Source organism: Palaemon carinicauda, chromosome 6 (assembly GCF_036898095.1).
Source record: "Palaemon carinicauda isolate YSFRI2023 chromosome 6, ASM3689809v2, whole genome shotgun sequence".
NCBI classification, from domain to species: Eukaryota; Metazoa; Arthropoda; class Malacostraca; order Decapoda; family Palaemonidae; genus Palaemon; species Palaemon carinicauda.
Window position 1 is genome coordinate 20,135,259 of NC_090730.1, and position 21,904 is coordinate 20,157,162.

General features: G+C 37.6%; 1 protein-coding gene across 1 annotated transcript in view; it reads right to left on the reverse strand.

The window, feature by feature from the left end:
• Positions 1 to 19,238: 19,238 nt before the first annotated feature.
• LOC137642046 (probable glutamate receptor) overlaps positions 19,239 to 21,904 on the reverse strand; it is a 34,739-nt gene continuing 32,073 nt past the window's right edge. The window contains exons 8-9 of the mRNA XM_068374608.1: positions 21,258 to 21,387; positions 19,239 to 19,378 (exon numbers count right to left, since the gene is read on the reverse strand). Coding sequence (XP_068230709.1) covers positions 19,280 to 19,378; positions 21,258 to 21,387 — 229 coding nt within the window. The 3' untranslated portion in view covers positions 19,239 to 19,279. The remainder of the gene's footprint in view (positions 19,379 to 21,257; positions 21,388 to 21,904) is intronic.

Sequence of the window (21,904 nt, forward strand, 5' to 3'; positions counted from 1 at the left end):
TACATACATATATATATATATATATATATATATATATATATATATATATATATATATATATATATATATATATATACAGAGAGAGAGAGAGAGAGAGAGAGAGAGAGAGAGAGAGAGAGAGAGAGAGAGAGAGAGAGATTGATTATTATGTACAATATTCTATTAGATGTTATATATCTTTTAACTCCTACTAGTCTGTAAACTTTTTTTTCTTCAAATATACAGATATAAATACTCTTCAAACAGCAATTAAACGAGACTAGTTATATCTTTCCACCTAACACCGATTAGTTTCGTCACAGCTTCGTTGAACTTTCTGCTACACGAGATAAACTTCAAGTCACATAACGAGGATGCAATTATTAACGCTTGGATAGACACTTTCTCACAAGAGACTTACTGGCCTCTTTGTTACAAAGTTTAAGGAATGGGGATCCTTCTATGGGGAATAAGAGCTCAGTCATTATCGTAATGACCTGACTGCCTTCTTCTTCTTTCTTCGTTGTCTGCATCTTTTCCCACTTTTATGTGGGGTCGATGTTTCTGGCCAGCGTTCTCCATCTACCTCTGTCGCACACTTCATCACCGGTTAATCCCTTTGATCGAAGGTCATCCTTAATACAGTCCATCCACCTTTGCTTTGGTCTCTCTCTCCTTCTCGTTCCCTGTACCTCCATTTCCATCACTCTCCTCCCAATATACTGTTCATCTCTTCTCATGACATGACCATACCACCTCAGTCTACTTTCTTGGATCTTATCTGATAGTTCTCTAACTCCTGTGGTACCCCTAATTACCTCATTCCGTATCTTATCTCTTCTTGTCACCCCACACATCCATCTCAATATTCTCATCTCTGCAATATCCAGCTTCTTCTCTTCTGTCTTCTTTATTGCCCACGTCTCCGCTCCATACATCATTGCCGGTCTCACAACTGTCCAGTGTACTTTGCCTTTCAACTTAACCCCTATTTTCCTGTCGCATAGTACTCCACACACTTTTTTTTTCCCCCCAATTCTTCCATCCTGCTTGTATTCTGTGGTTTATTTCTGCCCCCAGATCACCATCCTCTGAAACTGTTGATCCTAAATACTTGAAATTTTCAACTCTTTTCAATCTCTCTCTATGTAAATTAACCTTGTAAACTAACCCAACTGTAATATTGGGATATATTTTCGTAGGAATCTGTTAAATGCTCAAACTTGCAGGAAATGTTTTTAATGTCGAACAGGGTGACATAAGTCTTTTTATAGTTTATGTATGAAACATATGTTTTAATGTTGTTGAAATATTTTATTTTAATTGTTTATATATTGTTTATCTATTTCCTTATTTCAATTCCTCACTGGGCTATTTTTCCCTGTTGGACCCCTTGGGCGTTTGGTATCTTGCTTTTCCAATTAGCTTGGCTAGCAATAATAATAATAATAATAATAATAATAATAATAATAATAAATAAAAGATTTGACAAAAGACATCAATATAAGCATCTATTTGTTACAATGAATTCTTTGTTTACCTTTCAGTGAGAAAAAAAGCATTTGCTGTTAGATGAGACCTATTCATTCATATTTATTCTCTAAACAAAACTGCACATAAGATAGAAAGCAGTGCAGCAACGTTTTCTATTTTCTATTAGTTTGATTTTTTTTTTCAAAGATTTCAAAAAGATTTTTTTCTGAGGCCTATAGGCCTGTGCCCAAAATAATTCATTGCGTTAAAAATTAACATTCTCACCAGACGCCGGGTAGACTTTTCAAGCCGGTTAATCTCCACTGGTGACGATCTTGATACAGCTTCTCTTCTTCAATCTCTTGTAAACTCACACCTCTCCTTCTCCGGCCTCTCAATATTTTCCATCCACCTCATATTTAGCCTACCATCTGGTTTTCTGCCTTGGGGTCTCCATTTCAAGAATTTCCTTATGTAGCGTTCTTCTTCAATTCTTTTGACATGTCCAAGGCCAATATATATATATTGGCCTTGGACATGTCCAAACCACCGAAGTTGCCCTCTTTCAATAAAGTTCAAAATCCCCTCCACTCCTAATTCTCTTCCAATTACTCCAATTCGAAGTTTATCCAGTATTGTGACACTTTTTACCAATCGGTTAAACTAATTTATTAGTATCGATATAATGGATCATTCTCAAATATGAAAAGAAGGTCTAGGATTTTGATAATAACTATAATGTTTCAATAATGTATAGCCCATTAAACAGGTGAAGGTACAATATATCTGATGATGATGATGATGATGATGTACATCGACCCGCAACAAGAGGAGCGAAAGATCGCTGGATAATATAATCTTAAAGAAGATACACGTGCTGGATCGGCATGGACACAAGGACGGAGAAGATGGCGATGAAATGAATCAGACAGGATTATCCTGGAAGTAGCCATGATGACCATGAGGGAGTCCGAAGCTGGAGTCAGGGGCGCCGCAAAGCATCCTAAACCCGTTCCTTGTCGGTGGTCCTGGAGAAATTACTTTTTTTTATAAGAGGTTCATATCGGACGACGTCCAATTAGGGAGTACAATAATTCAACTGTTCCAGAGGTTTTATCAATTTCCAGATACCAATTAATACTAGAAAGTTGATGATAAGATCATAAATGATAAATTCTTTCCCCTAATCTCATGTGCTGTAACTGTTTATTATTATTATTTTTATTATTGTTATCATTATTATTATTATTATTATTATTATTATTACTTGCTAAACTACAACCCTAGTTGAAAAAGCAGTATGCTATAAGCCTAAGAGCTCCAACAGGGAAAAATAACCCCGTGAGGAAAGGAAACAAGGTAAAATGTGATAATTTAAGAACAGTAACATTAAAATAAATATCGCCTATATAAACTATACAAACTTTAACAAACCAAGAGGAAGAAAAATAAGATAGAGTAGTGTGCCCGAGTGTACCGTCAAGCAAAAGAACTCTAACTCAAGTAAGCGAAAGACCATGGTACAGAGGCTATGGCACTACCCAAAGAGTAGAGAACAAAGGTTTGATTTTAGAGTGTCCTTCTCCTAAAAGAGCTGCTTACCATAGGTAAAGCGTCTCTTCTACACTTACTAAGAGGGAAGTGGCCACTGAACAATTACAGTGCAGTAATCCCTTGGGTGAAGAAGATTTGTTTAGTAATCTCAGTGTTGTCAGGTGTTACAGAGGAGAATATGTGCAGAATAGGTCAGACTGTTCAGCGTGTGTGTAGGCAAAAGGAAAAGGAACCGTAACCAGAGAGAAGAATCTAATGTAATAATGCATCAGTCCTAAAACTGCTTACATTATATCTGTACATTTTTCATTAAATTTGTTCGCTTTTGCGTTCGAAGACTCTTAGTATCTTACACGAATAGTCATATTCATGGAAATGGTAATTATGACGAAGAATAATTTAACGATAATCAATTCGGAAATTCCACTGATTACAGTTGTCCTAATAACCACGCCTGGATCCCCCCCCCCCCTCTCTCTCTCTCTCTCTCTCTCTCTCTCTCTCTCTGTGACCACACGATGATTTTGACTTTATATTTGAAAAAAATAGGGAGCGATTGATTTTGTGAGCAGTACAAGAGACACAGGTAAATAGAAGTAAAACTTCAAATCAAATTTAAATCAGACATATGGAATATGCAAATGGAAACACGTCTGATAGAATGCGCAATTTAGATTTCGTTGGATGTTTGGATAGTATCAGAAAAGAGCGTTGGACCATGTACTCTGAAAGTGAAAGGATTGTAAATTCAAGAGGAGGTACTTTGAACATTTACACCAATAAATGGCCATTTGTGTGATTCATCGTTTAGTATATGTTCTCATGGGGTAGTTGAATCAGTAGAACTTCAAAAGTTCAAAGTTAGAGCAAATGTTTTTATGTTGACCAGGCTGACATGAGTATTTTTATTGTTTATATATATATCTGTTTTTGACGTTGTTAATAGTTTATATAGGACATATCTGTTTTGACGCTGTTACTGTTTTTAGAATGATATATTGTTAATTTATTCTCATCATTTAGTTATTTCCTTATTTCCTTTTCTCAATGGGCTACTTTTCCCTGTTGGAGCCCTTGGGCTTATAGTATCTTGCTTTTCCAACTAGGGTTGTAGCTTGGCTAGTAATAATAATAACAATAATAATATACATATATATATATATGTATTTTTGGGCTCAAGCCATGTCGTCCTGATGGAAGTTCCTATAGGGTAGCTTCCTAGGGTATATTACAACTACGGCGATATTCCCAGAGAATTTACCTTAAGGTACCAGAATTCTAACTCCTGGAGCGAATATCCCTCCTGAAAGGGATATCGCGACATATCAGAGGACGTATTCTTGACACGCCACATGGCAATCTGCACCCTGACAGAGATTTCGTCTCGTAGGGGCAATTGGCAAGAAACGAATTCGGGAAAGAAAAAGGGGGAGCCGCTCCCAAGGCTCCTTATCTCCCGTTCTTAAGAGTGCCTGGCGCCAATCCTGGCGCCATCTGTGTTCCTTTTTGCGTAGCTTAACAACTCGGTGTTTTTTCCTGTGTTTCTCGCAAATCTTGGATTTATTCTGCTTTTCATGGCTTCTCCGTCTTCGTCGGCCTCTGATAAGTTGAGTACCATGTCTTTTATGTATAAATGTAGGCTCTTGGTAAATTTTTGAGTGATTAATAGGTTTAATCTTTGTTACAAGAGCCGTAGCCTACCGGAGGCGTCATGGACGCTGTCGCTCGCTAGGTATAAGTTTAGTTAGTCAGAGCGACATTCCCGGTTGTTTTGCTTTAATAAATTTTAGCTATTTAGCATTACATAGGATTTCCTTTCGTGCTTAGTATTATTTTGGCAAAGTATTCGCCATTCTGGCCTACGCTAGGCCATGTAGCCTAGTCGTTTGGTCCTAGTATTTCATGCATGATTTTGGTTTTTCCGAGTGTATTAAAATTTATTGAAGCTTTAGGTTATGTTTTATACATTTAAGATTGTGTGGAATATTTCCAAGATAGTATATGAGTGAGTTTCGGTGATTTAGGTAATCGATTCTCTTGGTGCCTAGGCTAAGTTGCTTATGGAGCCTTAGTATACTTTCTCATACTCCACGGTTGCTTTCTTTTCTTCGGAGAAGGTATGCAATCCCTTTCCCTCTGTTTAAGCCTTGGGCTTATCCCTAAGTGGTTTTTTCCGAATTAATTTTCGATAAAACTATACTGGGGTGTTACTGTACCTTCCTGTTCCAGTAAGTCTGGTTCAAAGAGGGACAGAACAACAGAGTTTTTTAGTCTGAGTCTGTGTTTGTCTGGCTTGGGGTAGAGTCTCCCTCGCTGGCCTGACACAGACAAAGGTGGCTTAGCCTCCTTAGGTCACTACCGAAGGTTTCTGTGGATATGATTCCTTATTTTGTGATCTACCAGACTAGTCCTTGTTGCTGTTCTCGGGGGAGGATAAGTTTCTTTCCCTGGGAGTAGCAACACCTTCCTTGCTTTGGTGCTCTGGGAGCTGGCAAGTATTGTTGGCCTCCCCCCTTGGATCTCCCTTAGGCTGAGATAAGTTTCTTGGCTGTGGGGGATCCTTCACTAAAGCAAGGTTGGTAGGACCCTCTTTTGTCCCTTCCCCCTCTATCTCCGTAATGGCCTAGCCATTACAGTACTGTACGTCGTTCTACATCTGGACCTAGATTAGGTTAGGATGTGGAATTGACTCAGCCCTTGCCGGCCGGCAGAGCTGCCGGCCGGCAAGGGTCTTATATTTTGAGTGCTGCCCGGACCTCCCTTGGTCCCTCATCCATGCCTGCCTGTAGAGCCAGACGGCATTGGTCAGGAAGCCTGAATTAGATTCTCCCCTTCCTTATATGCACTCTTTCGGATTGCCGGGCTTAGAGGTAGTGTACACTCTTATCCCGGCATCCATCCTATTTTTCTGGTGTAGTCCTCTGGTTCTTTTGCTGCCGGCCGGCATCGGTCCTGTACCTTTGCCGGCCGGCTAATGTCAGCCCTTGTCTGCCGGTCACCAAGAGTGTGGCCGGCAGCTGGGTACTACCTTGTGTAGTTGCCGGCCGGCAGTCATTGCCGGCCGGCATTGGCTGTTGCCGGCCGGCACTTACTGCCGGCCGGCACATGCATTTGAACCAGCGTTCTGCCACCTACTTGCCGGCCGGCACGTAACCTCCTATACTGTAGGCTACCAGTATTCTTCAGTATAACATATACTGTAAGAAGAAAACTATAGTATGGGTTTTGGTACAGCACTGTGTGTTCTAACACTTTTGTGTTTTCTTGCACAAGTCCTTTGCTGTTGCCCTACAGATAGGAAAGTGAGTTCTTTCCTGTCTATTATCCAGGATTTTAAAATCATTGCTTAGGTGTGAGCTCCACCTGTTTCCTCTGGAAACTTTGCATTGGTTACTCTAAAAGAGATTAACCATTTGATTTTATTATCTGGAAGGCTGCAACAATGGGTTGTGAGGGAAACACAAGCGTGTGTCTTTCCTTTCTGAATGTTATGCTATACTATGCATATCCAGTGATACATAGTTCACTTGATACTCATGGAAATTTCTTCTCTTTACAGGAGGACCTTCCGAAGTGCGGAAATGTTTTCCGCAGCGTCCGCAGCAAGAATCTCTGCGGACATGAGTTGTGTAGGAGACACGCAGCATGCGCTGTCTCCAAGGATGATCTCCAGTATTGGGACCCTCAGGTATGTACTGTGTGCACTAACCTAATTACTGAGGCCTTTGATACCCCTAGGACGGCGGAATAAAGGGATATAGCAAGGGAGAAGCTTCGTACCTGGGTAAGGGGCTTCCAAAAGAACACCTCTGGCCCTTATCTTCCAAGTGAGAAGATGAGGGCGTATCTTTTCCCTAAGGCATCAGCTGATGCTGTGATTCCCCAGCCTCAAGAGGAGATCCCCCAAAGTTAGATCCAGGTGGATGCTGAAGTCGCGGTCGCAATGCAAGACATCCAGTTAAATGACAGGACGTCTAACGTGGACGAGCGTTTGGAAGAAGACCTCCTGGCAGAAGGCCAGGATGAAGTTCAAGCCCCGGACGTCGTAGAGGAAGAGGTCGACGAGGTGTCGGCTACTCCGGTTCAGATTCCGGAGCCTATTCCCTCAACATCGGCCGGTCTCCCAGTAGAGCTGGGACAGGCCCTCTCTTCTATTGTTGGAATGATCCAACAAATGCAGAAGGAGAATCAGGAGAAGGCGGCTGCAATGGAACTGCGGATGCAGAGCCTTGCAGAATCACATGGGCCCCAGAAAAGGCTCAATGTGAAAGACCTTCCCTTGTGCTCAGATGCTAAACCATGCGTACAGCTGAGGAAGGAACCAGCTTCAAAGGAGGAGCCAGAGCCGAAGGAGGTCATAGTGATGGACCATACTAAGGCTCAAGCTCTGCTTTCATCCTCGTTGAAAGAGAGGGGCTTCTCTAACTCAAGAGTAGCTGCATTGAGCAAGAAGCTCCCTTCCTTTGTGTCCTCTCCTGCTAGAGCCTTCCCCTTTTACAGAAAGGGTTTGCGGCTGTACTAAAAGCAGTCGAGGCCGACAAGCCTTGCCCCTCCCTGGAGGAGTGTAAACCCTTGTCGCTGGCCCTACCTATGGACCACAAAGACTGGAAGGACGTCCATCTTACATTCTCAGTTGGGAAGTTGGAGGCTGATATCGCCGGACATCAGTTCGGCGAGGACCTCCCTAAGCTGTCTGACTTTCTCTTGTAGAGAGAGTTCGAGACAAAAGAAAGACTGGCTGCCTCAATGTCTCTTCAGACTACTCTTGAGACGATGGCAAGTGACCCCAAGGTCCATGAAATGTTCATGGTGGTGGCCAAGACTCATCTGGCCACAGTGACGAAGGATCTTTATGGCTTCGTCAAGGCGAGGAGTGCTTGTAGGGAGTTCGTGTTCACCTCGGCTACAGTGAGGCACGAGCCAAGGAAACTAATCTCCTCCAACATTTGGGGCAAAGTCCTTTTCCCTACCGATTTGGTCAAAGAAGTAGTTGATAAGGCCGCCTTGGAGAATAGAAACCTTCTCCAGAAGTGGGGCCTGGCTATCAAAAGAAAGTCTTCCCCGGATGAAGGTCCTCAACCAAAGAGGAAGACTATGAGGTCTAGGCTACCGTTTCGGCCAGCCAAGCCTTTTAGACAGCAACAGCAACTGCAATTTCCATTGCCTCCAATGCCCCAGATTGTGGCACAAACCCCGACCACTTTTCAGTGGGTACCCCAGGCCGTGTCGACACAGTCCATGGCATTCACCCCATCGTTCGAAGGGCAGTCTACTTCCTTTCGAGCAAAACCTAGAGGGGCAGCCAGAGGCTCGTCTGGGCGCCCCTCAAGGGGAAGGGGATTCAGGGGTGGTCGTGGTCAGGGAGGTAAGACCTCGGGACGGCAGTCCAAGTGGGATGATACCGGTAGGAGGGAGACTTCTGAAATTTCGGGATCGGTGGACCTTCGATCCCTGGGCCCACAGCCTACTCAAGAATGGACTGGGCTGGAGCAGGTACAGCACTCCACCCCCGGGCCTTCAGGTTTTCCAACACTCCACCCCCGTTCTGGAGGAGTACGTTCAAGAACTGTTGGAGAAAAAATGTGATCCGAAAGGTGAAGTCCATCAAATTCCAAGGGAGGCTGTTTTGTGTTCCCAAGAAAGACTCGGAAAAGCTCAGAGTCATTCTGGACTTGTCGCCACTCAACAAGTTCATAGTGTATTGCAAATTCAAGATGCTAACACTGCAACACATAAGGACCTTACTGCCCAAGAGGGCATATTCCGTCTCTATAGACTTGTCAGACGCCTATTGGCACATTCCAATCAACCGTCGACTCTCCCCCTACCTAGGGTTCAGGCTACAATGAAGACTATACGCCTTCAGAGCCATGCCATCCGGGCTAAACATAGCCCCAAGGATTTTTACGAAGCTTGCGAGCGTAGCTCTCAAACATTTACGCCTAAAGGGAATTCAGGTAGTAGCCTACCTGGACGACTGGTTGGTGTGGGCAGCATCCGAGACAGAATGCTTGCAAGCTTCCAGTCAAGTGATCTAGTTCCTAGAGTACCTAGGTTTCAAGATCAACAGAAAAAAGTCTCGACTTTCTCCATCTCAAAGGTTCCAGTGGCTGGAAATCCACTGGGACCTTTTGTCACACCGTTTCTCCATCCCGGCGAAGAAAAGGAAGGAGATAGCGGGTTCTGTCAAGAGACTTCTAGATTCCGAAAGGATATCAAGACGCGAACAGGAGAGGGTACTGAGCTCTCTCCAGTTTGCTTCGGGGACAGACCCAGTGCTAAGAGCACAGCTAAAGGATGCAACCGGAGTTTGGAGAAGTTATGCATCAAACGTGCGAAGAGATCTGAGAAGACCAGTTCCGCTTCGGCTACGTACTCTTCTCAGGACTTGGTCCCAAGCCAGACTTCTAAAGAAGTCGGTTCTTCTTCAGCCACCTCCCCCGTCGGTGACGATTCACTCAGACGCCTCGAAGGAGGGATGGGGAGGTCACTCTCATTGGAAAAAAGTCCAGGGGACTTGGTCCAAGCTATTCAAGACCTTTCACATAAACTTTCTAGAAGCTATGGCAGTGCTCCTTACCTTAAAGAAAGTTTCCCCGCGTCACTTGATCCACATAAGGTTGGTGATGGACAGCGAGGTAGTTGTGAGATGCTTGAATCAACAAGGATCGAGGTCACCACCTCTCAACCTGGTGATGTTGGCCATCTTCCGATTGGCGGAAAAGAAGAAGTGGTACCTGGCAGCAGTTCACCTTCAAGGAGTCCGCAATGTGACAGCGGACGCTCTATCCAGGTTCACACCGATAGAGTCGGAATGGTCCTTAGACGCAGGATCATTCTCCTTCATTCTGAATCAAGTCCCAGAACTGCAGATAGACCTCTTTGCGACGAAAGACAACAAGAAGTTGCCCCTGTACGTGTCCCCGTACGAGGACCCCTTAGCGGAAGCAGTGGACGTGATGTCCCTCAACTGGAACAGAGGGCCCAGGATTTATCTGTTCCCTCATCACAACCTTCTGTTGAGGGTCCTCAACAAACTGAGATCCTTCAAGGGGGGTAGCGGCAATAGTAGCCCACAAGTGGTCGAACAGCATGTGGTTCCCCCTGGCATTGGAACTACAGCTAAAGTTTGTACCGCTACCAGATCCAGTTCTGACCCAGCGAGTCCAGAAGTCGACTGTCTGCGCTTTATTACAGAAAATCCGGACCCTGCAGCTCATGATTTTCTCTCCCTAGCGGTGAGAAAGCGTTTCGGGATTTCGAAAGCCAGCATAGACTTCCTAGAGGAATATAAGTGCAAATCTACTAGAAGGCAATATGAGTCATCTTGGAGAAAATGGGTGGCCTTTGTCAAGGCGAAGAATCCGCAGGAGATCTCGACAGACTTCTGCTTATCTTTCTTCATCCACCTCCATGGTCAAGGATTGGCAGCTAACACGATTTCAGCGTGTAAGTCTGCTTTGACAAGACCCATTCTATATGCCTTCCAGGTCGACCTAGGTAACGAGTTCTTTAATAAAGTTCCGAAAGCCTGCGCTAGGCTCAGACCTTCAGCACCTCCAAAGGCCATTTCATGGTCTTTAGACAAAGTTCTTCATTTCGCTTCTCTGTTGAGCAATGAAGAGTGTGCGTTAAAGGATTTGACACAAAAAGTTATTTTCCTATTTGCACTCGCGTCCGGGGCCAGGGTTAGTGAGATTGTAGCCCTCTCGAGAGAGGCAGGTCGTGTTCAGTTCCTGGATGGGGGAGAACTGAACCTGTTTCCGGATCCTACGTTTCTCGCCAAGAATGAGTTACCCACCAACAGGTGGGGGTCCCTGGAGAATCTGCCCTCTGAAAGAAGATGCATCTCTATGTCCAGTAGAATGCCTAAAGGTCTATCTTCATAGAACTTCAGACTTCAAGGGTGGTCAACTATTCAGGGGATAGAAACATCAGGCTCAAATTTATCTCTGAATCAACTCAGAGCGAAAATCACATATTTTATTCGCAGAGCGGATCCTGACAGTACACCCGCAGGTCACGATCCGAGGAAAGTTGCCTCATCCTTAAATTTCTTTAATTGTATGGATTTTGAACATCTCCGTTTATACACTGGCTGGAAGTCTTCCAGAGTGTTCTTTCGCCACTATGTGAAGCAAGTAGAGGAACTAAAGATATCTGTGGTAGCAGTGGGTCGCGTCGTTAACCCTACTGTTTAACTCTGCGAGGAACAGTGGTTTTAATTGGGACGATTAATTCCAGGGTGAGTCTGTAGTTACATACTGTACTACAAACTAAGTGAGGGCACTGAGTTGCCCACGTAGACTGTCCCATTTCCAAAGGTGAACCTAGCATAAGTGCAGACATGTGTGCCGAGCGTTTCTAACGCTAATGTCATTGATTTGTAATAGAGACTTTTATGACTTTGATACCTCGGTATCTTAAAAGTGGCATTTAATGTTTTTTCCTTCAGATAAACAAGTTCTGTTTACTATCTTACTTATGCTTAAAGTTTTGGGTTATCCTCTTCTTATATATATATATATAATTGTGGTTAACCTGTCTGTTTATTGTCTGTCAATGAACTTGTTCTTGAGAACTTTGCGTCTCCTTCACCTGTGTCAATTTATTGGTATAATTGAGCATTCATTCTATGTACCTTATCTGGGATAATTCTAATAGAATTGTTCCTTTATGCAAGCTATGTTGCATTGGTTTATGCTTTTCCTTAACGGGAGGACTCCGTCCCATAAGGGGACGATGGCGGTTTTACTAGTTTCCTCCTATGCGGATATAAACCTTTGTCCAATACAAGTATTGTGCGGAAAACTGGTCGATATTTCATATTGACGCAGTGGTTCTTTACAAACTATGCTTTACTTAATATAGGGCGAGACCACTATATTAGCTTGCCTGGTATTCATACATAGGTATATGTACTCTTCGAGACTTTTCCAGAGTCTAGTAGGACTCTTCCCTGTAGGGGGCAGGAAGCTCTAACATGGTTTATAGTTAGTTGAAAAGATGTATAACGGTAACATCTTAGGTCTCTAGGTCTAGTCGACCGGGAAAAATTCTGAGAATCCACAGATACAGTAATACTCTGGTATACTTCCATCAGGACGACATGGCTTGAGCCCAAAAAACGGATTTTGAGCGAAGCGAAAAATCTATTTTTGGGTGAGATGGCCATGTCGTCCTGGTGGACCCGCCCTTGCCTTTCTAGAAAGGGCTGTAGGACCCCTCCCTACATACAGTATCTGTAGCACCTCGTGTACGCTACAAGGAATACAGATGGCGCCAGGATTGGCACCAGGCACGCTTACGAACAGGAGATAAGGAGCCTTGGGAGCGGCTCCCCCTTTTTCTTTCCCGAATTCGTTTCTTGCCATGTGGCGTGTCAAGAATACGTCCTCTGATATGTCGCGATATCCCTTTCAGGAGGGATATTCGCTCCAGGAGTTAGAATTCTGGTACCTTAAGGTAAATTCTCTGGGAATATCGCCGTAGTTGTAATATACCCTAGGAAGCTACCCTATAGGAACTTCCATCAGGACGACATGGCCATCTCACCCAAAAATAGATTTTTCGCTTCGCTCAAAATCCGTTATATATATATATACATATATATATATATATATAAATATATATATATATATATATATATATATATATATATATATATATATATATATATATATATATATATATATATTTATATATATATATATATATATATATATATATATATATATATATACACACACACACACGCACATCTCTCTCTCTCTCTCTCTCTCTCTCTCTCTCTCTCTCTCTCTCTCTCTCTCTCTTTAAAACTGAACTTCATGAGACTTTTTTTGTGAGTCAAAAATGCAGTAAATTTGACTTTTAATTTTTATTTCAATAATAACATTTTTATCGTGCCTCCTGCATATCATTTCATGACACACTCCTCATTTAATTAATCTTGTTTAAAAATCACGGAAGAAAAACCTTTTAATTGAAGCATGGACAACTATTTATTCTCTTTTATATGTCAGTTAACTTTCATCTCAGAAAAAAAGTATTCTTGTTAATGCGAAAGATAGAAAAGGCGGAAGAAAATGAGTTTTTCAACGATAGGTTCATAACCGCTCTCTCTCTCTCTCTCTCTCTCTCTCTCTCTCTCTCTCTCTCTCTCTCTCTCTCCCTCTCTCTCTCTCTCTCTCTCGTTAATTGCATTATCCAATTCTATTTTCAGGCGAAAATTAGTCATTTTTGGTGTTAAACTTGATATCGTTATTTCTTTTAACTTACAGAAATTATTTTTACTGTAATTCTTTTTATTTAGCTTTGTGAAACATTACTTTCATCCTAATTAAATGAATGTTTCGAAAGTGGAGCTGTGCCTATTTTTATTGTTCCTTTAGCCAGTAAACAATGGAGACAAATTACTAAAACAATATAATTTTCCTCTATTAGAGCGTTACCAAATGACAATCAATTATTATTATTATTATTATTATTATTATTATTATTATTATTATTATTATTATTATTACTTTCTAAGCTACGACCCTAGTTCGAAAAGCAGGATATGCTATAAGCCCAGGGGCTCCAACAGGGATAATAGCCCAGTGAGGAAATGAAGCAAGGAAAAATAAAACATTTCTCTGAATGTTATTATGAAATCCTATTGTCTGCCTTCAATGTTATATCATAATCATTATGGATTACGAAGTAGTGACCGATTTCAGTATTACGTGTGATGTACCTAACCTCATTACTTAGATAGTTATCGATGATAAACATAAATGAAATAAAAAGAAAAGGAAAAACATTTATATATCTGTTTGCCAGATTAAAAAAATTTGTTAAGGGAAAAACCTGATACAGAAATCTAACGAGAATAGAGTGCAGGAGAGATCGTTTTAAATGAAACTTATTCTTTCTTCAATTGAATTTCAAATTAGGTCCTGAAGGGTCTCCAAACGAAGTCCTTAAAACTGTTCAGTTAACTTTTCCCCCTAATTCTTTTGCCATGTCCTAACTTTTTATTGACAACTGATCTGGACATTCTGTCCTTCTGTACGACTGACTTTTTTCCCCATTTAAAAAGGTAATTTATTTCTTGAACAACTTCCCTTTTCTTATCTAAATGATGGATTTTGTTGTGCTATATATCAATCTTAAAATGGTGGTCGAATAGACTGTTTACACTTCAGTTTATCAAGTTTTTTTTCCTATACCAAAAAAAAAAAAAAAAAAAAGGCTTAAAACTAAATTGAAAACTGATATAGAAGATAAAAAGAAAAGGAGCAATCAAAGAATAGAAAATATTCATCAGTAAATCAACTTGTCACTTATGGAATGAAAATTTCAATACCTCTAGACAGGGCTATGACATTTTTACGGAAGATAAGAATGAAAGCTTATATAAGCATCTTATCAAAAAAAAAAAATAATAATAATAATAATGAACAATAAAAATACATAACTTAAAAATTCTTTTCTGTATATCTTATTCATAATTCAATGTTACAAGTTGTACCTCTGAAAGATCAAAAAAGAATTTCAAATGAAAATTTGTCCCCCTTGAGATTAACTTTTTGTTATACATGGCCTTTGTAAGAAGCTTACCGAGTTTTTTCTTTTTTTTTTCTTTTGAGGACAAGTTACGAAAGGTGCCCATGGTTACCTTAAAGTTTATCAAAAGAGAACATTTGTTTTTACAGGTGAATACAATAAGTTTTATGTAGCTTAGAAAAGAAAACTTGCTGCTATAAGTTAAACACAAGAAGTCTAAATAGTTTGTAAACATAAGGCCCTTCCCACACACAAATTTAGAGAAAGAAACTTGCTGAAAGGTGATATACTTTAGACAGTAATATTGCATGAAGGTATCTAAAAGCCAGCTCTCTCTCTCTCTCTCTCTCTCTCTCTCTCTCTCTCTCTCTCTCTCTCTCTCTCTCTCTCTCTCTCTCTCTCTCTCTCTCTCTGGAATTCTTCTCAGAACTCCTAAAATTCCTTGAACAAATGTTTTTCATCTCAGTGCAATCATAAGAAACCTCGATAAATACTACCTGCCTCTTGCATACTTAGCCTTGAATTTGATATAATCAATATGGTTCCTTTTATGTTTACCACTGTAGACAAGGAAACTGACTCGCCAAATAGAACGTACACTATTCTATCTGTTTCCTTATTTCTTTTCCTTACTGGCCTATTTTCCCTGTTGAAGCCTTTTTTATTATAGCATCCTACTTTTCATAATAATAATAATAATAATACGAAGACTATCATTAACCTTTAAGGATTTTGGTCCTCCTGACGTCGAGTTAGGCTTAAAATACATGAAAGTTTATAACAGCCTAACTGCTTGTAGAGTTTATCTTTAACATTTGGATATTAACAAATTTTACAGAAAACATATAATATCAGTTTTCCATGTAGAAGTCAAATACCCAGATTTATCACATGAGGATAAATAAACAATGAAAAAATATTTATCAGAAGACAATTGAGTAACATTCTGCACAATTCATCTTTTAATGCAAAATAATTCATAATGTTGAGTAATAGATATAATTCTTGGCTTTTCATCAGAGCTTGATCCTATAAAAATCATACATTTATTTAGCATTTAGAATTATACTGATGTCAATATCCTATTCTGAGGTTTTTAACGCGCCAGTACATGGCTGATTTATTTATGTAATAACAAAAAAAAAAAAAAAAAAAAAAAAATAAGTTTCCCAAAATATATCGTTTACCTGAAGTAATCGAATTAGATGATTTCTATAGTATAATCCAAGTGAATGTCACTTTTGATATAAATCAAAGTTTCATAGACATCAATGCTAAACATGGAAATAAATCTCATGCTTTTTGAAATACAATATTTATTCGGAGAGGAAATGTATTTGCCTGAGAGAGTCTGGAGGTGACAGAACGCTTATACATTTTCAAAATATATCCCGAAAATGCTAGTCAAAATAACATCGTTTCTTTAAAATATATTGGGAAACGATTCACTATTTGGAATGGAAATCACTGGTGCTCTAAAATGATGTAACAATTTAAATTTCGTAGTAGGTAATAGGTTGGCCAGGGCACAAGCCACCCGCTGAGATACTACCGCCTAGAGATACCTTGTCTATTGACTGGCCAAATAGTTCTTCATTGGATCCCTCTCTCTGGTTACGGCTCATTTTTCCTTTGCCTACACATACACCGAATAGTTTGGCCTATTCTTTCCACAGTCTCCTCTGTCCTCCTATACCTAACAACACAGAGATTACTAAACAATTCTTCTTCGCCTAAGAGGTAAAATGCTGCACTGTAATTGTTTATTGGCTAATGTCTTCTTGGTAACAGTAGAAGAGACTCGTTAGCTATGGTAAGCAGCTCTTCTACGAGAAGGACACTTCAAAATCAAACTACAGCGCTTTAGTCTTGGATAGTGCCATAGCCTCTGTACCATGGTCTTTCACTGTCTTGGGGTAGAGTTTTCTTGCCGGAGGGTACACTCAAGCACACTATTCTGACTAATTTCTCTTCCTTTTCTTTTATAAATTATATATGAAAGATTTATTTCCATATTATTACTGTTCTAAAAATATGTTATTCTAATTGTTCATTACTTTTTTGTAATTTATTATTTCCTTATTTACTTTGCTCACTAGGCTATTTGACCTTGTTGGAGCACTTTGGCTTATAGCATCTTGGTTTTTCAACTAGCGTTGTACCATAGCTTACAGCAATAATAATAATAATAATGATAATAATAATAATAATAATAATAATAATAATAATAATAATAATAATATGGAGATATATTTTTTTGTTAAATTTGCAAATAAATATATTCAAGGATAAGGTGTTCAGGTCTCAAAGACATTATTTTGTGGCATCATATTTTTATTTGTTAACTCTGGCAAACATAAAAAAATGTTATGTGAAGCCAGCAGAAATTTCATAAGGGTTTGGTTACTTTTTCCTTCTTTCTATTTATTTCGAAATGCGGAAACTATCAACAAAATGGCAGTGCATAATCTCAGTTATTATTATTATTATTATTATTATTATTATTATTATTATTATTATTATTACTTGCTAAGCTACAACCCCAGTTGGAAAAGCAGGATGCTATAAGTCCAGGGGCCCCAAAAGGGAAAATAGCCCAGTGAGAATACTGAGCCCACTCTACTACATTACCAGGCAATTATAGTTTTGAAATGGTCTTTAGCATACTTTATGTAAAAACAGTTAAGGAGAAAAAATTAAAGGTTTAAAGAATTGAAAGGCCGCTTATGACTGGCAGATGCAAGGGGCAGTGACATTGCCCTGGCCAGTAAGACAATGCCTAGAGACTGACCCTAGTAGGTAGGTAAGGAGCTCTTTTAGGAGAAGGACAATCAAATATCAAACCCTTGTTCTCTAGTCTTGGGTAGTACCATATCCTCTGTACCATGGTCTTCTATTGTCTTGGGGTAGATATCTCTTGCTTGAGGGTACACTCGGGCACACTATTCTATCTTGTTTCTCTTCCTCTTGTTATTTTCAAGTTTTTATCCTCTCGTTATTTTCGAGTTTTTATCCTCCTGTTATTTTCAAATTTTTATAGTTTACATATGAAAGATTTTTTTAAATGTTATTATTGTTCTTGAACTTCTATTGTTGTTTATTTCCTTATTTCCTTTCCTCACCGAGCTATTTTCCCTGTTGGAGTCCTAGCGCTTCTAGCATCCTGCTTTTCCAAGCTAGAACCATTGACTGTTAAAGTGAAGACTGCTATATAACAAATGGATCTTCCAGTAAATAATTTCCCTTTTTAACATATCTTCCTATAGAGTATGCTAAAAAAGGTACAAGTTGTTAAAGATAATAACAAGATTCGAATTTCCATTAAAGTCAGCGATTTTCTTTTTAACTCTGCAACAAAGAAGTGACCCTTTAAGAAAGTGTTTATCCTTGCAGGATTAATTAAGCCGTTTTATCCTTGCTGAATTATCTCCTATAGAAGAAGATGAAAGGGAGCCTGGGTTGGAGAGCTGAGACGGAACGAATTGATGGTCGGTGAAACTTATGGATATCGATCGAAAGTAGATATTTCAGATTGATCGACTGAAGAAAATAGTACTAAATAGTTATAATGCCTAATTATATACCTGATTTGCATACTAAAAGTAACTTCGTTAATTCATTGTGTATTTTTATAGAATACTACAGTATATTCACGGCGGTGAGATATTTGGAGTATTCATTTATGAATATAAGTGAACTTTTTTCCAACGGTTTCATGTGGACAGAAATTATGCAATAACATGGATGACAAATAAGGATTTCCCAAACACCTAATTTTTCATTTTATTTGTAACTAATATTTTTCGTTTTCTGTGAGGGTTGACAATAATTGTCAACAAGATATCAATGTCCGATCAATTCACATAAAGAATACATCTTATCATAAAGTCTTGAAGGTATATCAATGGTTAAAGCAAACCGCTAATATTAATGTTTGAAATATATAACGTCGCCTTCATTTAACAGAAGTTATTATTATTATTATTATTATTATTATTATTATTATTATTATTATTATTATTATTATTATTATTATTATTATTATTACTTGCTAAGCTACAACCCTAGTTGGAAAAGCATGATGCTATAAGCCCAGGGGTTCCAACAGGGAAAATAGCCCAGTGCGGAAAGGAAACAGGGAAATAAGAGAATTGATTAATAATTTAAATAAACTATTTAAGAATATTAACAAAACTTAAAATAAATATTCTATATATAAACTATAGAAACTTCATCGAAATAAAAGGAAGAGAAATAAGATAGAATAGTGTGCCCGAGTGTACCCTCAAGCATAAGCTTTTTCTATGTATAGATATATATACATCATACTAATATTATGCATAGCAAGAGCACCATTAGAAAAGAGCTAAAGATTTCCAGGAACAAGAGATGAATATGTCATTTACGTTTAAAATTACATTAATCATGGTAAACTGGAATTACTTCTGGATATGATTCCAGAAACAAAGATAAATATTATCTATTATTATAGCTGATACAGATCGGTCAAAATAAACAAAAGTAAAAGCAAATCTATAAACACAGGAGGGAAATGAAATAGATGTAATTTGCTGTCATATTACATTTATTTATTTATTTATTGTCATATTACATTGTAACGGTAATAATTCCAGAGCAATTTTACAATCTCTTTCAGTGATTGTTTTTTTAAATCAGGCGGAAAATCTAATAAAAACATTACTTCCCTTTTGTTGAAGGTCTTCTATGTAGCATTCATTTCAGTCAAGAATCCGATAACAACTTCCAGGAGAAAAACGACCAGAGAAATGAGCAAGCCTGCACCCAGCATTACATACATTCCCTGAAACGTTCAAGAAATGAGATAAGAATTTAGTCAATTAAGGGTTTTGGTGCCCATCTTACCTTCGAGAATTAAGGTGGGACATTAGGCTCAATACTACACAGTATTCTAAAAGTTTTATTCCAGCTGTGACCAAGTTGTGGAATGATCTTCCTAATCGGTAAGCTGAATCGATAGAACTTCAAAAATTCAAGCTTGCAGCAAATGTTTTTTATGTTGAACAGGCTGACATGAGTCTTTTTATAATTTATATATAAAATATCTGTTTTGATGTTGTTGCTGTTTTTAAAATATTTTATTCTAATTGTTCATTACTTCTTAAATCGTCTATTTATTTCCTGATTTCCTTTCCTCGCAAGGCTACTTTTCCCAGCCGGAGCCCTTTGTCTTATAGCTTCTTGCTTTTCCAACTAGTGTTATAGCTTAGCCAATAATAATAATAATAATATTAATAGTAATAACAACAACAACAATAATAATAATAATAATAATAATAATAATAATAATAATAATAGTTTTCAAAAGGTAATAACTAATCTCTCTCATCATCAGTACCTAATAATAATGTTTTATGTTTTATTCCTATTAATAAACAGTTCCATAAAAAGCTTTCATCAATGTAATACGTTTATAAAAAGAAATATCCAGTAAAAAAGAAGCAGTAAGTAAGATTTGTTTTGCTGCAATATTGAAGAAGGATAAAAAATAAGAATAAAAGAAAAAAAAAAGGTGATGAACGCCGAATGAAAATTAATATTTTCCTATATCTATATTAATACGGTATTTATGAGTTGACTAGGCGTTGCCCCGCCAGAATACAAAAAAAGTCTATCAATCATTTTTTGTGGAGTCGTAGATGTATAGGAAATATATGCGCTTTAGAAAATTACAATAGACTTATATTGACATGACATGAAGAATATATATATATATATATATATATATATATATATATATATATATATATATATATATATATATATATATATATATGTATATATATAAATATATATGTGTGTATATATATACACATATATACAGTATATATAGTATATATGTATATATATATATATATATATATATATATATATATATATGTATATATATATATGTAAATATACACACATTATATGTATATATATATATATATATATATATATATATATATATATATATATATATATATATATATAGACATATATATAGATGTATATATATGCATATATATACATACACATATATACAGTATATCATCTCAAGAACTTCAAAATAAGAAGAAAATTACTTACAGGAAAGTAAAAAGGACCAAGAATAAGATAGTAAAAATAAGCAGTCATCTTTCATCCACTAAAACCTGCAAGATTATATATATATATATATATATATATATATATATATATATATATATATATATATATATATACATATATATATATATATATGAATATATATATATATATATATACTGTATATATATATATATATGAATATATATATGTATATATATATACTGTATATACAGTATATATATATATATATATATATATATATATATATATATATATATATACTGTATATATATATATATATATATATATATATATACATATATATATATATATTCATATATATATATATATATACTGTATATATATATATATATATATATATATACATATATATATATATTCATATATATATATATATATATATATATATATACATATATATATATATATATATATATATATATATATATATATATATATATATATATATTCATGTATGTATGTGTGTGTCTGTTTATGTATGTATATGCATAGATTTCCCATCTTTCAATTTATTTCTGACAGAAAGGTTTTGCAATCTCGGAACTTACCCATATATTACTTAACCCGAGGGGTGCTTGCACTGTGATCTTGGATGGTAAGTTCAAACACGACGTCGAATTGTCAAAGCTGTTCATTAACCAGTAATCATAGAGTCCAGCTGCAAGTAAGTATCCGATCCTGAAAAGAGGAAGAGTAAACAAAAACAAAATTCTGCATCTAAGAATAATTTTGTTTGGCCAGGGCTTTGTCATTATAAGGTTGAAAATAATTCACCGGTGCCTCTGATTGGCTGGCTGAACGGAGGCCTCTGATTGGCCGGCTCAACGGAGGCCTCTGATTGGCCGGCTGAAATGAGGCCTCAAGTTTCGATGATGATGTGTAATAGTTTTTCAAAAGAATACACAGAAAATATTTTTACTGATTTTCTGAAACCAGATTCTAGTCAAGGAAGGGTTAAAGAGTTTGCTTTGCTTGGTGAAGGAAGAAATCAGTAGAAAAATGTCACACCCGATAAAATACAACAAAATCGACTGCTAGGAGAAGAATACTCCAAAATCAAACCAATGTTCTCTATTCTTGGGTAGTGCCATAGCCTCTGTACCATGGTCTTCCACTGTCTCGGGCTAGATCTCTCTTGCTTAATTATTTCTCTACCTCTTGTTTTATTGAAGTTTTTATAATTTATATAGGAAAT